Source organism: Arachis stenosperma, chromosome 10, assembly GCF_014773155.1.
Source record: "Arachis stenosperma cultivar V10309 chromosome 10, arast.V10309.gnm1.PFL2, whole genome shotgun sequence".
NCBI classification, from domain to species: Eukaryota; Viridiplantae; Streptophyta; class Magnoliopsida; order Fabales; family Fabaceae; genus Arachis; species Arachis stenosperma.
This window is the reverse complement of record NC_080386.1, coordinates 13,329,887-13,345,389: the sequence shown is the minus strand read 5'-3', so window position 1 is coordinate 13,345,389 and position 15,503 is coordinate 13,329,887. Positions and strand designations below refer to the sequence as shown.

Here is a 15,503-nt window from a genome sequence, read left to right as displayed (position 1 = left end):
TTATTAAAATTTTACGTTTTACGTTCTTAATTTATTTGTTCGATTTAATGTAAAATCTCAATTTTCTCTACTTTAATTACAACATAAACCCAGGATCAAGGTAACTATGTTGCATAAAGCAGGCTAAAACTTACCTTATCTTGATAGAATCTTCGATACATCTGAGCCAAGTATAATGGGTTACATTAGAATATCGTTTCTCTATGTTACAATTATACCCAAAATATAATTAATAGATAAATAATATACATAATATTTTATATATAAATTATAATTTATTAATAAAAAATTATAAATTATATTCATGTTATTTGAGTCATTTTTTTAAATTTTGATAAAGTAAATTTAAATTTTACAAATAGATTCAATTTTAATGAGTCAAACTGTAAACTAAACTTGAGTTTAGTATGGTTTGACTCAATTGGACTCTCTTCCAACCTTGTAGAGTTATATATGTCCAGGCATAATTAAATACATGTATACATTTTTTTGTATTATCAATATAAAATTAAATTCTTTATTTTATTAACTACATTTAAAAGAATTATTACGATGACTCGTATTATTTTACTTTATACATTGTTTATTTGCCACTTTATTTTTCTCATAATATTTATCATTCCTTTATACAAAAATTATTATTAAATATCAATTATATACTTAAAATTATTGAAGATTTTTCTAATATTTTTTATTAGTTAAAGATTATTAATATTTATCGTAATACCTTTGTATTTAGCCAAAATAACAAATAGAAAGACACGAACTGAATATTTCTAGTAACTTAGTAATAGAGTTAGACTGCCCTGCTTCTTTGCTTCCATTTTGGTTGCTTCAATTAAGGGAAGGGATATAACTTATAAGTACCCAAATGTAAGAAGGAAGGGGCAAAATTTGTCAAAATAAATAAACTAAAGAATAATAAGACACATTTAAATTTTTGTTATGAATAAAATTTAACTAAATTAAAAAATAAAATTTAAAATAATACTACACATAATTAATTTTCATTATGTTAGATATTTTAGTTGGACTTAATTAAAAAAATTTAATGTGTATTATTATTCTTAATTAAAATAATAAAAAGAAAATGGCGGTGACACGGTCCTCTTCGTCGTGGTTGGCGCTCTCCACAGCCATATATAAAGCCATCAAACTTTGAATTGCGACCCTCCGGTCGTCGTCAACAATTTTCTGTCCCTTTCTTCTCTCTCTCTCTCTCTCTCTCTCTCTCTCTCTCTCTCTCTCTGAGAGAGGTTCAGATCCAGATCTGAAACCTAATCTCACTCTCCGTTACTCGCATTCGCGTAAACGATACATTTCCAAATCGATCATTCAAAAAGAAAAAGATGGCGACGGTGTCACCTCTCGCCAAGTATAAGCTCGTTTTCTTAGGCGATCAATCGGTTGGAAAAACCAGTATCATCACACGTTTCATGTATGACAAATTCGACACTACCTATCAGGTCCTTCACCATATTCTCGATCTTTTCAGGTTTTGGTTTTGTTTGATCATTCTTCAATGGTTTTCGTTGATCGGTTCTCAATTCAATTTGATCGGTTTATCAAACGTGAATGGTTTTGGTTTTGGTTTTGCTTTTGAATTTCCCGTTGATCTCTTCTTCTTTGCGTAGTTTTGTGCGGATCAACCTGAATTAGAATAGTGTTTCCGTTTTCAAAAATTAGCCATTTCTGTGTATGCTCTGTTAGGAGTTAAGAATTAAGATCAGAATAAGTTCAGGCTATTCATTGATCACTTAATACTGTATTTAATTGGAAAATAAGTATCAGAATGACTTTTGCTATGATTTTTAAGACCTGTTTATCTCACGTGATTAACTGTGATATCTTGAATCGTAAGTTTAAGAGTTGTGAATTAGTACAAGTTAAGAAGTACATCCAAAACAAGAAACATAATTATGTTGTATGCATCATACATGATTCCCTGCCTAAAATATAAACAAGTTTCTTGAACCTCATACATGAAATCTTAAACTTTAAATATCAATAAACAAATATAGAACTCCAAATAATACGGTAAAGCAGTTAGGCATTAGTTATAAGTAAACTCGTATATTTTGACTGTTCGTGCAAACTTGTGGTACATCCTAATAAAAATTCAGTGTAATACTCGTATATCTTGAACACATATTATCTGCTGAGAACAGTGCAATACTCTTAGTTAACTTTCTTTTCTCCCTTTGGAACCATGTTAGTACTCCGAATATTCTGTTTGATAAGAATAATAGAGCAATGAAACATTTGGATATGATGCATATTTCGTGAGTGGGTGAATGCAAGTTCTTGTTATGTCAAATTGACAACAAAGTAGTAGAGAACTCAGGGTGCATTCAATAACATCCCCTTAGTTCCTTTTATCTAATAATTAAAGTTTCTTCAACTTCTCAGTTTCTCTTATGAGAATTGGTCAAAAGTACTGGAAAAATAAAATCCTGAACTGCAAAATCCAGAAAAAAATTTCCCCAGCCTTAAGATGTGCTTTGCTGGCCTGCTCAGTTTTCTCAAATCAAGAAATTCTAATTATGTATCATCCAATTTAAACAACTAGGAATTATGGATATTCTGCAATTGTAACTTGTACTTTTCCCTGGCTCTTCCCCCTCGCCCTTACCAGGGGCAAAACACATTGTTGTTTGATATCGTTTTGATATAATCGAAGATTGATTTTAGCTGGGAGTTAGACCAGTTGCTTACAGATTGATATTGCATTAGCAATGCACGTATTGAAGTTTGAGTTAGACAAGTGCTGAAGTAGAGTAGAACTGCAAAAGAGACTGTATGTAGTTGTAAAAATGTTTGAATTGTTATTATTTCACTTGAAAACAGATTTACAGGGGTTGTTTTTATGTGTAGTATATTTTGTGATGCTTCTTGTTTATATTAGTTATCTGAGATAGAATTTTGTCTTCCCTTTCATGCTATTTTCATTTCAACACCTTCATTTCCCTTGTCCTGCTATGACCTACTAGGCTCTTGACAAATTTCTTGATCATCTGATTTTCAGGCTACTATTGGCATTGACTTCTTGTCGAAAACAATGTACCTTGAAGATCGAACGGTTCGTTTACAGCTTTGGTAGGCTATGTTCCTCTTAAACTTGTTAGACAAGATCGTCCACTTTTGTTTTTCTCATTTTACCTATTCTTTGCATGTCTCTCAGTGTAGTGCATTTTAACTTCACAGGGATACTGCAGGGCAAGAAAGATTTAGAAGTCTAATTCCAAGCTACATAAGAGATTCTTCTGTTGCAGTTATTGTATATGATGTAGCCAGTGAGTAATGGTTTTTTTTTTTCTTTTCCTCTTTGGTACTAGGATAAAGTCTAATTAACGAGGTCCTTTATGGATCATACATATTTTATTATGACGTAATTTCTTCTTGTTATTTATGTATTTGAATTTTGAAGAAAAGATATTGTAGCAAATGAATACATTCTTAAGCCTGGTTTTTAACTGACTGTTCTGTTCTTATTTTACAAAAAGCATGTGGTATGGAAACATCAGCTTTCTGTGTGTCTTTTGTTTTCTCTTTCTCCGTTAAGTTTGCATGTGGATCTGACGTGTATAAACAATCTATCAAGATTCAAATTAAATTATAAATATTAAATTCCTTAGCAAGTTGTTCTATGCAGACCGGCAATCATTTCTGAACACTAACAAGTGGGTTGAGGAGGTACGTCAAGAACGAGGCAGTGATGTTATTATTGTCTTAGTTGGAAACAAAACTGATCTTGTTGATAAAAGGTTAGCAGTAAGATTCTAAATTTGGTCAATACTATGTTGCAATGACTATTGTTCCATAAAAATATTGATAATTCACATGTTGTCTTTGCATACTATGATGTGATATAAGTTTTCATTTATTACCTAATTTACTTGGGTAACTGGGTAATTATGTTACAAAAAATTATTGGTAATAGGTTAGATTATATTGTTGGTGGTGGTGGAGGAGTAGGCCAAACAGTGCTATTTTTGCAAATCAACAAATTTCTGTTTCAATTTATAGTGTCATTTTTTTTTATACTTGAACAGGCAAGTTTCTATAGAGGAAGGAGACGCCAAGTCTCGTGATAGTGGAGTCATGTTTATAGAAACCAGTGCTAAAGCAGGCTTCAATATCAAGGTAAAAATCAACGAATTCTCCCTGTAACCCTCATTTTTTTTTATAAAAGAAAAATATGAGCAACATACTTCTGATTATAATGTCTATGATCTTTACCATATCAATCTGGAAGAAAGATGGCATGTTTCCACTACTATTTTTTACGTAGAATAGGCCAGTCTAGAGATTTCAGTCGAGTTCAACTATGTTATTTCCTTTTTACATGTTCATTCCTTTGAGTTTTTATTATTATTATTATTATTATTATTTATTTTTATCAGTTATTCATGTATGTTACGTGAATCCCAAACTTTCAGCCTTTGTTTCGAAAGATTGCTGCAGCATTGCCGGGGATGGATAGCATGTCTTCTACAAAACAAGAAGACATGGTTGACGTAAATTTGAAACCCACTGTGAATTCATCGCAGTCAGATCAACAAGGAGGAGGTTGTGCGTGCTAAAGAAACTCTGTTAACGAAGGTGCTAATATAAATCTATTAACTTGGCACAATTATTGGTTTGTATGCTTGTGCTGGTGGAAATGTTAAACGTGCATGATTATATTGGTGAGGGGGCAAATCGCAATATACACAAATCTGGTAGTTATTTATTTGATTTTATTTATTATTTATTATACAGTTAGACCCTAGATGTAAGAGCACAGGTAATAAAGTACTAGTATAGAAATTTTGTTAGTGGTAGACATGAAGGAAGCACCGTTAGTTCTGACGGCTTATGCGTGAAGAGAAAGCTTCAAAGTTCAAACTGAAGGTTTGGTTAGAATTTCTAGAAAATGGTTACATGCTTAAATAGGGGAACGCTATATGTTCCACCAAAGCTAGTTCATATACGAGGGTAAAATGCACTTTTATTCTTGATGTTCAGTCAATGTGCATTTTATCCTCTAAATTTTAGAAACAATGCATCAAACCCCTTGTGTTTATTAAGTGCACACCCCCACTGACAAACTATTGGAGAAGTGGTTGCAAAATGAAAATTTGACAATTTGGATGTAGTGCACAAAATTTAAGGGGTTAGAATGCATGTGTTCCAAATCAAAAGGATACAATGTACAATGCACATTGATTAAACTTTTGGACGTAAGCATGCATTTTCCCCTATAATAAAATAAGGACCTGTTAATTTTGATGAATTTCCAATTTTTTCTCAAGTTTAGATCCCCTAAACAAATAATATTTGAACATAATCGTATGAGATCTATAGATGCATATCATGCTAACGTGATCGAGCATAAAAGATAAGTAAGATGTTCACAACTATTATTTTACTCTTGTATATTGAGATTTTCATGCCTTGTTTTTACCATCTTTGCGGAAGACTTGTTCCATGGAAAAATAAATTTTCTCATTTTTTTTCTCAATTGATCTTGTAAAATATAATCTCGCACCATTCAGTCATACAAAATTTAACAATTGAGAAAAAAGTTGAGAGAATATTCCCTTTCAGGCAACTATAATTTTCGGCGGATGATTCAATTAAAACTGGGGTTTTAGGAAAACGTAGACCTCAATCATCAAATCTTATCCCGAACAACATTTTCAATATAACTTGAGTATCATAAGCACCCCTACTACAATTCAAAGTTCATATTAAACAGCCATGGAAGTTTACACACACTTAAAGGCACCGAATATCAGAGCATCAAATAAGAAAGCCTTCAGCCTTCTGCCTAACCCTCAACGTCAGATATATCAAAACCAATGTTCCAAAGCTTGACCTGCAGGATAATTGATCATTATGGTTAATGTTCATATAGAATAGACAACAATTTGCATTAAATCTGTGTTTCGGCTCAATCGGACCAAGTCCCGACACATTGTACTGCTGTATCAAACACAAGCCAACTGTACACCGTACTAAAATAATGCTAATTAATGTTCTTTCAGTGGTGGGTGTTTTGTTTTCATTCTTATCAGCCTCCTGGAAACATCAACATTTATTTTCATAAATTCACAACAGAATGCTACATGTATAGCTTTAAAATATTTTCTGTTACAACTATGGGGAAAAAAAAAGAAACGTTTTACCAGGAAATGGAAAAAAAAAATCAGATAATAATAGATGAATTTATATCAACTGGTAAGTCTATTTTATTATTTTACGGCAATTTTTATTTGAGCATGTCAAATAATCACACTGGTACATAATAATATCCATCAATTAAATACTATGTAAGATATAAATTTACAGGGCAAGTAGATAACTTATTCTTTCATTGTCTAATCTGTTAGAACTTACAATATTGAAAACAGAAGAGCAACTTTTCTGGAATCAAATGAAGCTGCACGCTTATATCTTCTCCATCTGTTACTTGGTAAATCATGTAACTTCTCACTGACTGGTTTATCTGTTAATTAGAGATATAAAAGTTAAAAATGTATAGAAATCACCTATCTAGTTGATGTTGGAGAACATAAGCACATAAACACACTTGGTAGTTTAAACATCACAAAAAGGATTAGGATAAAAACATGCAAACTACGCTTTACCGAACTATGAAGGCTTCTCAATGTGATTAATCAGGAAATGCACAAGGATTATAAGTAACTTATCCTTATCTTCAAGTTCAGATCAACCAAATGTTATTACCAGAGTCTTTAATATGTTTGATTAAATGCAAATGCAATGGGGCAATACCAACCTATCCATGTTTACCACCTTGCAAAAGTTAACTATATGGTTAATCAATACTCTATAGCACATGTCATTGTCATCCAGATCCAATCAGAAAAGAACATGTTTCAATAGTAAAGAGGGCATCTGTTCTTTGAGATGTGAGAGGATACATCTATTTATCTTGCTGCTTCTAGCACACATTTTTGTTATCATGCCACTGATTTGTATCACTTGGACAATATTTCTTTTCAGATCTATCTATTCCAATCGTCTGCTTACTTATTGTGTGCAAACTATGTAATCATCTCCAGTAAAGAAAAACTATCATCTTATCTGAATTAAAATATTATGGTGACCAAGAATGTCAAACATACCTCTTGAATTGAAGCTCATCAGACTTTGCAGTTGCTTTCCACCTGATTTCAAACTTGATTCTCTCCACAGTACACTCTGCAATGTTGTGAAATATCAGTCCTGATACTCATAAAATTTGTGTCCTTGGTATATATATGCCAAGAGATTCAAAATAGTAATAAACAGAAATGAATGACAAAAGAATGATCACTGCTCAAATATATCTGGAATTAATTGAACCCATCTATTCATTTATATTTTAGAGAACATCGAACAAGAACATAAGTTTATGAGAATTGACTTACAGTTGGGGAGTTCCCGGTTTTAAAAGTTTCAACGCCCTCTTCATGGGATTCAGGTGAAACTGAGTTTCCATTCACACTAGGTATATCAATTACGCACTCAGAATACTCATCGCCTTTCATTTGAAAATCAAAGCAGTTTTGGCAATCTAGGTCAACATCTAAACAAGCCGAGCTTTTAGCTTGATCAGGAACCTGTAGGATGCTTAAGAAAGCTAGCGGCGAAGCATAATTTGCAGTTTCACCTTCCTCATGCAACATTGAAATGCTGTAAACATCTTGACCCTGTATTTATACAAGGACTTCACTTTTCAGAACATTGAATCATATCCATCATTAATAACATAAAATTAATGAAGCACTTCAAATTAGAAAAACATGCAGCACATTGGAAACTCATTCGATTTATACCGCTTCCTTTCCCCTTTCCTTTTGGTCCTTGTATTTTAACAGTTTTAATTAAAAAAATTAAAAAAATGCAGGTGGAATCGGCTTCATGGATCAAATGATCAAATGATGCCATTGTGCTGTCCCTATCCACTACTTGGATCAAGGAAGATAACAGTAACCCAAAAAATAAAAAAGTGAAACATCACTGCATATATTTTGTAACGTTTGTTGCTCTGTTTTCAATCTTACTGTTCTAATACTCTAACATAGTGAATCATCTCAAACCCATGAACCATCAACAATGAAATGCCAAAATGTAACAGTTTGGTTTTGTTTCTACTTTCTACTCACTGGCATGCCTTTTATATAAAGCCTAACATTCAGTGTTTTTTTTTCCGTCAATGTCATGCTTACCAACTAATAAGTAATAACTGTTCAGTCACATAAAGTTCACTTCGTTAACTAAAAAATTAGAAGGGAAAAAAAGAAGGAACATTTAAATCACTCTAAACAGAAGAACCAACATGTGAACCGTGCAATCTGGCTGCATGTGAAGTCTCTTCAACCCGAATCGGCGGAACCTCTGAAATAAATTTAGAAAAAATAACAATAATAATAATAAAAAAGAATCGTTTCTGCAATTGCAACATTGTAAAGTTATATTATGAATCTAGTAGAGTAAATTACCTAAAGGAAGCTGACGATTAAGGTCATCAACACCTGCTTTGAGTAACTTCAAACAAGAACAACCCACAGGTACATTCCCATTCACATTCCCTTCTCGAATTTGATGCTCTTTCTGCAAAACAAAATTCAACCATAAAAAAAAAAAAAAAAAAACAAAAAAGCAATGTCGGTTACGAATGCAATTGAACAATGTGACTCATCAGTTTAACCTTGAGTACGCGATCCGTTCAGTCAAAGTAAGACATTCAGCAAATCCAACTTAATGTACTCGAATTTTACAAAAAATGGCGAAAATCAATTAACATAATAACCTACAACATCAAATCGCGTCGTTTTCAGTTCACTTTCACACACAAAAAACGCACGCGCGTGCGTGCAGAGACTTCACCAGCTTTCGTTTTCGAATTAAAGCTGGAAAGTACCGCAACGCAACTCAACTTAACTCAACTTGCTCTTAGAAAGTAGTAGAAACGGAAACAAGTTGAGGTTGAGGCTCCGATTTAGTTCAAACGACGTGTCGTTTAGCTGGTGAACTCAAAATGCAGGTTGAAATTAGAGACATAAACGACAGAGGAAATGAAGGAGCGTTTACCGCGGTTGACGAATCGAGAGCCATTAGTGAAGTGCGGGTACCGTTTTGTTGTGTTTTTAGTGGCGGTTTGAGGAGAAGAGTAGAAGAGAACAAAATGTGAGTGTGATGGGTGAGGAAGTGAAGGTTACATTGGGAATGAGAGTGAAGAAGAGAAGGGAAGAAGGAAGGGAAATGGGTGTGTGAGTAGAAGACATGTAATGTAAGTAAGGAACGGTAAGAGAGGCTCTTGAATGCGACGTCTACTATAACGACAAAGAAAGATCAAACACACCCTTCAATCCTTCGTTGAATCTTCTCTCTCTCTCTCGGCAGCACCGAGTGGGAGAGTGTCACCATTGTCGTGCCCATTATGCCCCCCGTGCTATTGTGCCTTTCCTTTTAGGTCTAATTTCCAATTTTATAATAATTATTAAAATTATATTTTGTATATTTAATTATTTATAATTATATGGGGAAAAAGCATAGTGATACCTAATTGGCAGGAGAAGTTATTAATATCATTTCCAGTAGAAAATTCATCCCAATTCTTATTTATGATACACCTGTTATAAAAAATAATTTCATATCAATTTTTGTATTATAAATAGTAAATTAATTAAATGGAACTATAACAGGAACTAAAATTAGTTCCTTTTAATGGAGAAGAGAAATACTTTGAATTCTTATTTACTGTTTATGATGCAAAAGCTGATGTGGAGTTACTTTTTATGATAAGTAGGCCATAAACAAAAACTGAGATAAGTTTCCTATTGGAGATGGTCTAAAAAAATTTGTTTATCTGCTTCTCCAACGAATGAAACCAAAATTTGTCAGAAAAAGAAAATGAAACTTCACCGTTGGAGTTGGTCTAACAATGGTCTATTTACAAACGGCTTGGATAATATTGAATTGGATTTAACTAACATATATCTGCTTAGAACACCTAATAAAATTATTATTAATATTTTTTAATTTTTTTAATAAATACAAAATAAATATATTAAAAATTTTATTTTTTATATTTTTAATAGAAAATTTTTAAATTTATAATTTTTCATATATTTTTAAAATACAAGTTACAAACACGGAATACTAAAACAGATATACGAAGATACAAAATTATATTTAAAAAATAAGATATGAATATAAAAACTATGTTTTGAGATATTGAATTAGTATATTTTGTATTATTTTTAATAGAATGGATACAAAGATATTAGTAAAAAATATTTTTTTAATTTTTTCATTGTTCCTATCTTTTTTATAATTACATGCTTTATCATTATATATATTTTTTAAACTTTTGTGTGAAAAAAATAGAGTAAATTAGATTTCTATAATTTATTTTTTATATTTAATTTATTATTAATAAAAAAATACTAATTCTTATGTCTCAATTAATATATTTTTTGTATCTTATTTTTAGTATTTTAATTTGTTCTGTTCTTAAAATTAAACATAATTTTAAAATCAATTCTAGAAGTGACAATAGATTTTAAAAAAAATTTAAAGTTGAAAGTAAATTTACTATAAATTTAAAAAGAAACTAAGATTGAACTGTAGCAGTAAATATTTCACCAAACCCATATTTTACAATTTATAATTATTAAAAAATTTCTTTAGTTTTTATTTTTCTATTTATCATCATTTTAATTCTTAAAATTTTAATGTCTATTCACTATTCTGTATTTATTATTCTAGTATTATCTTATTATTTGTGCATAATTCTACTTTGACGTGTGAATACAGAATATTAAATGACAGACATTAAAATTTTAAGTGTTAAAATGATGATAAATAAAAAAATAAAAACTATAGAATTTTTTTAATAATTATGTCGAAGATATTCTTTCATATGCAAATTGCAAAATATGGGTTTGATGAAATATTTACTGCTACAGTTCATGTGCTTAAAAAAGTTTGCTTGTCATTTCCCTCTCACAAGGATGACCGCAAGTCAGAAAGCATTATACATTTGGTTAATATTTAAATTAATTTTTAAAATAGTAAATGTTGTAATTTAATTCTTAGAAAATATTAATATGAATTAAATTAGTGAATTTTTTATTGACGTGGTGTGTTATGTGACCATAATATACTCTACCTTAAGTCCTTAAAAGCTTCGGGTGGAAAATATTAAAAAGACTAAGTTGACTTATGCAGCTATTTTTCAGAGACAAATTGAGACTTTGGCCATTAACTTATAAATTACTTTACCAAAGATAATAAAATCTCTCATTTAATAGTTTACTTAAAGGAGTTCTAATAAATATCTTATCTAATAAGAAAAAATAAAACGACATTTAATAGTACAAAGTGAACAAATTTATTTAAAAAGTAAAAATGTAAAACTTTGAAATTTCAGTAATATTAAATATATAAAAAAATTTATTACTGTATTATTAAAAAAATACCCTTAAGACAATCTTAAATTATTTTAAAGCTTCTCAACTGCTTATTAGCTATTGCTCAGCTTCTCTAGTTATATTTTTTAGATTGACCGAGTCCAATTGGAGAACGCCTCAATTGCATTAAGAATTTTCTTAATTAATGTCCTTTTTGTATCAATTATGAAAACTCCCTTTTCATTAAAGAAAATTCTTAATTTATGATAGTGTTGTTGTCAAATGTTTTCCAAAAGCTCATTCATATATATCATGGACCGCTAACAACTGAACTTTATATATCACAATCAATCATTCAATTGTGTTAACATCATCATTTTCTAACAGATCTTAGTTTTCTACTAACATAAGGACACAACTATCCCCTAAGACATTGCCATCATTCCATCATAAAACAATTACAACATAACCCAGTTCATCACCATCATAAAATGAAAACTTATTAAATGTTCTCAAATGTCACATAAAATTGTGCCTACTTTTCTTATAAAATGGCATTTTGACAATTTGACTCGCTGATAAAATAGCATTTAATTACTTTTCATTTTCGCGTCCACACAAAATCATCTTAAATTAATTTTGAAATTCATTTGATAAAAATTTAATGACAGTCCTTGATATTATACTAAGATGACATTTTCTCTGAATTGATTTTTTATATATATTAAAAGATCAATTTTGTTGACAATTACCCCAGTTGATATTATTATTGTGAAAATTTCATGTTGAAAAACTAAAAAAAGAATAAATATTCAATATATTTATCATTTAAAAATTTTAAATAATTTATATCTTGAATAACCTTAACCAAACCGTCAAGAAATTTAGATCTAAAGACAAAATTATAATTAGAAACTAAAAGAAATTTTTGAGTGTTTGTTAGACAAAAGGGGAAGTGGCAGAATTGAAGAATTGGAGTGGATGTTGGGGTGATGATGAAAATAGAAGATGGTGAGGGCTGTAATGCATGTGAGTGAAGTTGTTAGGTGTGTAGCTGAAAAAGGTAGCCTTCGATGCCACGGACAACGAGACAAAAGTCAGTAACTATTAACTAATATAAAGAGGGTCACGGGTTGCTTCACTGTCCATAATGTTTAGTATTTCACTATTACTCCTATCTTCTTACTCCTTTCGTCCTCTTCTTAATTTATTTTATTCTATCTTTGTTCACTTTAATAAAGAAATTAATTAATGGAATGTACTAATTTATCGACCCTAAATATATGTATAATCAACAACTATGACATTCACGGATTAAATATGTGAAGAGATATGTCTGTGTAGATAATACATTAGTGCAAAATATGTATTTTGTCTTTGAAAAATTTGAAGAAAATAACTATAATGTCTATATGTATAGTGATTACCGTAGCTATAAAATTATAATAATATTTAAAAAATATTACTACTACAACAACAATAAAACCTTATCTCACTAGATAGGATCGACTACATGAATCAAACGATGTCATTAAATTTTATTATGTATCATGTCTACAAAGATTATTTATATGTAAATCTTATTTGACCACCTCATGGATGATCATCCTACATCTTCTTATGTCTTTCATCCCTTATCCATTTTTCATCTCATCCATTCTTCTGATTGGATATTCTGGCGGTATTTTTTTCACATGTCTAAACCACCTGAGATACAATTCTACCATCTTTTTCACAATAGATGCTACTCCAACTTTCTCTCTTATATCTTCGTTCTTTATTTTATCCAATCGCGTATGACCACTCATCCATCTCAACATATTCATTTCAACCACACTTAACTTATGTTTGTGCTCCCTTTAGCCATCTAACACTTTGTACCATAAAACATAGCCGGTCTGATAGTAGTGCGATAGAATTTACCTTTAATTTTTCAAGGCATTTTTTTGTCACATATAAAACCAGACGTACAACAATCCAACTTTTGACATCTCATGACCAATGTCGATTGCTAGGTGTTACTTGTCATATTGACCTACTTAGTTCTAGGCTTAGAATTTCTTTTCAAATATTTCTATAAGTTTTTTATCGGATAATGTGATAAAAACTGTTTTCAAAGTTAGTGAGCTAGTCACCTTCCCATCAGCATATTTAATTGGTTAAACATGGTATTGATCTAAAATTTAAACTGGAGGTTATAGACATACAAAACTTTAAATTGTCATTGCTTTTAACTTAATCACTTATCAGAATTAGAAGTTAACTGGATTAGAAGTTGATGCTTCTGCAGGAAAATAATAGAATTTTCTAAAATTCATATCTCAACCTACTTAACGATAAATTCTGAAATTTTTACGAGACATTCAAGACACACCAAGATTTTATAGAAAAAAGTTTCATCCAAAGTGGTGGTCTAGATTGTTCCCGAAATCTATTACAAGTTGCTGCCAAACATGTAGAAATTCTACATTGAACAATTTAACAACCTTACACCCCAAATTTTGTATCTAAGCTTTGGACTCTTCCAAAGTCACAATTCCAACTTCTATTTAATTAAACAAAGTTGTTAGAATCAGTAGTACAGTCCCAAGAACTCAGAATCAATAATTCACAAATTTACACATACATATTAATAATAGTTCATCAACTTCCAACAAAATTTTCAAGCATACCCTCATCATCATCAAATCACATAACCAACAGAAATCATTATTCTCAAACACAGCCACAAATTAATACCTAACTATCCTAACCCTTATTTTTGTCGTTGATCAAGCACAAGAACTTGTCCCTGCTGCCCCCTTGAACCGGAGCCCTAATCACAACAATAACTAGAATTATTTTTTGTCATACACAAGGCCATTCGGCCGAATCAAGTACAAGCAAGAAAAAATCATTTACCTTTCTTTACTTGTGGGTGGCTGTTCAAAATTCGAACAAGTTAAAGGAATGGAGCTACGGATGAGTCAGAAATTTGAATTGGAGGAGAAAAGAAGAAGACGAAGCCGTTGTCGTTACCTAATAGAGAATTCGATGGATCAACTAGGTGGGTAGCATGCAACTCTTACCTCAACTTCAATCGTCCTCCTCTTTGCTCTCTTTTCTATTTCTGTCGTTGGTCCTCCCTCCCTCTTCTTCGTTTGGGTATATATGATGAAGAACAAATGATGCTACTCATCTATACATGTACTGAAGAAAAGAAAGTCTGAGGTGTTGAAGAAGGCTTTGTGGCTTCTCCTCTCTTCAACACGGCAGTAATACATTGATGGAGAGGTGAAACTGTGGTTTGTGTCTGAATTCCTAATGGTACAAATAGAATAAGTATCAGGGTTTGGTTTGATTGGATGAGAAGTGGTTTGGTTGGAAAAAAAAATCAATTCGGTTTAAAGTTTGGTTGATCAAAATAGTGTGGTTCAATGATTCACTAATCAATTTTTTTATTAAAGAGATTATAAAAATTTTATAGAAATAATTATTCCACAGAATAATCGGAATGGTAATTTTTTAAATTACCAAATCTTGTCGTTAATTAAAACGTAATAAAATAATATTGAACTTGGCGATATAAGTTAAATTATATTCCTCTGCCTTAATATCTATCAATCACACATACATATATCAATTTACGAAAATTATTATTTTTAGAAAACAGATGAAATTTTCTTGGTAGAAAAATTAGGTTCTTACAAGACGCACTCTGCCATTTTGGCCAACCTGCTTAGATCCTATGATTTACATCATGTTCAATCTCTCCATTATTCTGTATGATGCACCAAACATACTTAAACTTTTAACTTTTCGTATGATATTTTCTCCAATATTCACCTTTGTATTAGGATTTTCCCTTCGACGGCCGAACTTACATTCCATATATTCCGTCTTGATACGGCTTATGTGCAGACCATTCACTTCTAGAGCTTCTCTCCATAAATCCAACTTCTTATTTAGGTCTTTCCTTGACTCTCCCATAAGGATGATATCATCGACAAAAAGCATGCACCATAGCACAGACTCTTGGATATGCTCTGTGAGTCTTCCAAGACTAATGTGAAAATGTATGGACTTAAGGATGATCCCTAGTTTAATCCTATACCA

General features: G+C 31.1%; 2 protein-coding genes across 2 annotated transcripts; one reads left to right on the top strand and one right to left on the bottom strand.

Annotated features, from left to right (window-relative positions):
- Window positions 1-1,159: 1,159 nt before the first annotated feature.
- LOC130955658 (ras-related protein RABH1e) lies at window positions 1,160-4,892 on the top strand. The gene is made up of 6 exons (XM_057882577.1): window positions 1,160-1,466; window positions 3,026-3,096; window positions 3,205-3,293; window positions 3,653-3,764; window positions 4,053-4,143; window positions 4,440-4,892. Exons 1-6 carry the CDS (start codon window positions 1,350-1,352, stop codon window positions 4,581-4,583), a joined length of 624 nt encoding a protein of 207 aa, XP_057738560.1. The 5' UTR covers window positions 1,160-1,349; the 3' UTR covers window positions 4,584-4,892.
- Window positions 4,893-5,427: 535 nt separating this feature from the next.
- Window positions 5,428-9,411, bottom strand: LOC130955657 (uncharacterized). Its single transcript, XM_057882576.1, has 7 exons — window positions 9,085-9,411; window positions 8,493-8,604; window positions 8,330-8,388; window positions 7,419-7,700; window positions 7,134-7,209; window positions 6,382-6,490; window positions 5,428-5,860 (listed from the first exon to the last, which is right to left on the bottom strand). The coding sequence occupies exons 1-7, from the start codon at window positions 9,106-9,108 to the stop codon at window positions 5,785-5,787; spliced, it is 738 nt and encodes a 245-aa protein (XP_057738559.1). The 5' UTR covers window positions 9,109-9,411; the 3' UTR covers window positions 5,428-5,784.
- Window positions 9,412-15,503: the final 6,092 nt, after the last annotated feature.

Coding starts and splice junctions, on each gene's coding strand:
- LOC130955658 (XM_057882577.1), top strand. CDS start 1,350: ATGGCGACGGTGTCACCTCTCGCCAAGTATAAGCTCGTTTTCTTAGGC. Junction 3,097..3,204: donor ACGGTTCGTTTACAGCTTTG/GTAGGCTATGTT, acceptor TTAACTTCACAG/GGATACTGCAGGGCAAGAAA. Junction 3,765..4,052: donor ACTGATCTTGTTGATAAAAG/GTTAGCAGTAAG, acceptor ATACTTGAACAG/GCAAGTTTCTATAGAGGAAG.
- LOC130955657 (XM_057882576.1), bottom strand. CDS start 9,108: ATGGCTCTCGATTCGTCAACCGCG. Junction 8,389..8,492: donor TAATCGTCAGCTTCCTTTAG/GTAATTTACTCT, acceptor AATTTATTTCAG/AGGTTCCGCCGATTCGGGTT. Junction 6,491..7,133: donor GATGAGCTTCAATTCAAGAG/GTATGTTTGACA, acceptor TCTAATTAACAG/ATAAACCAGTCAGTGAGAAG.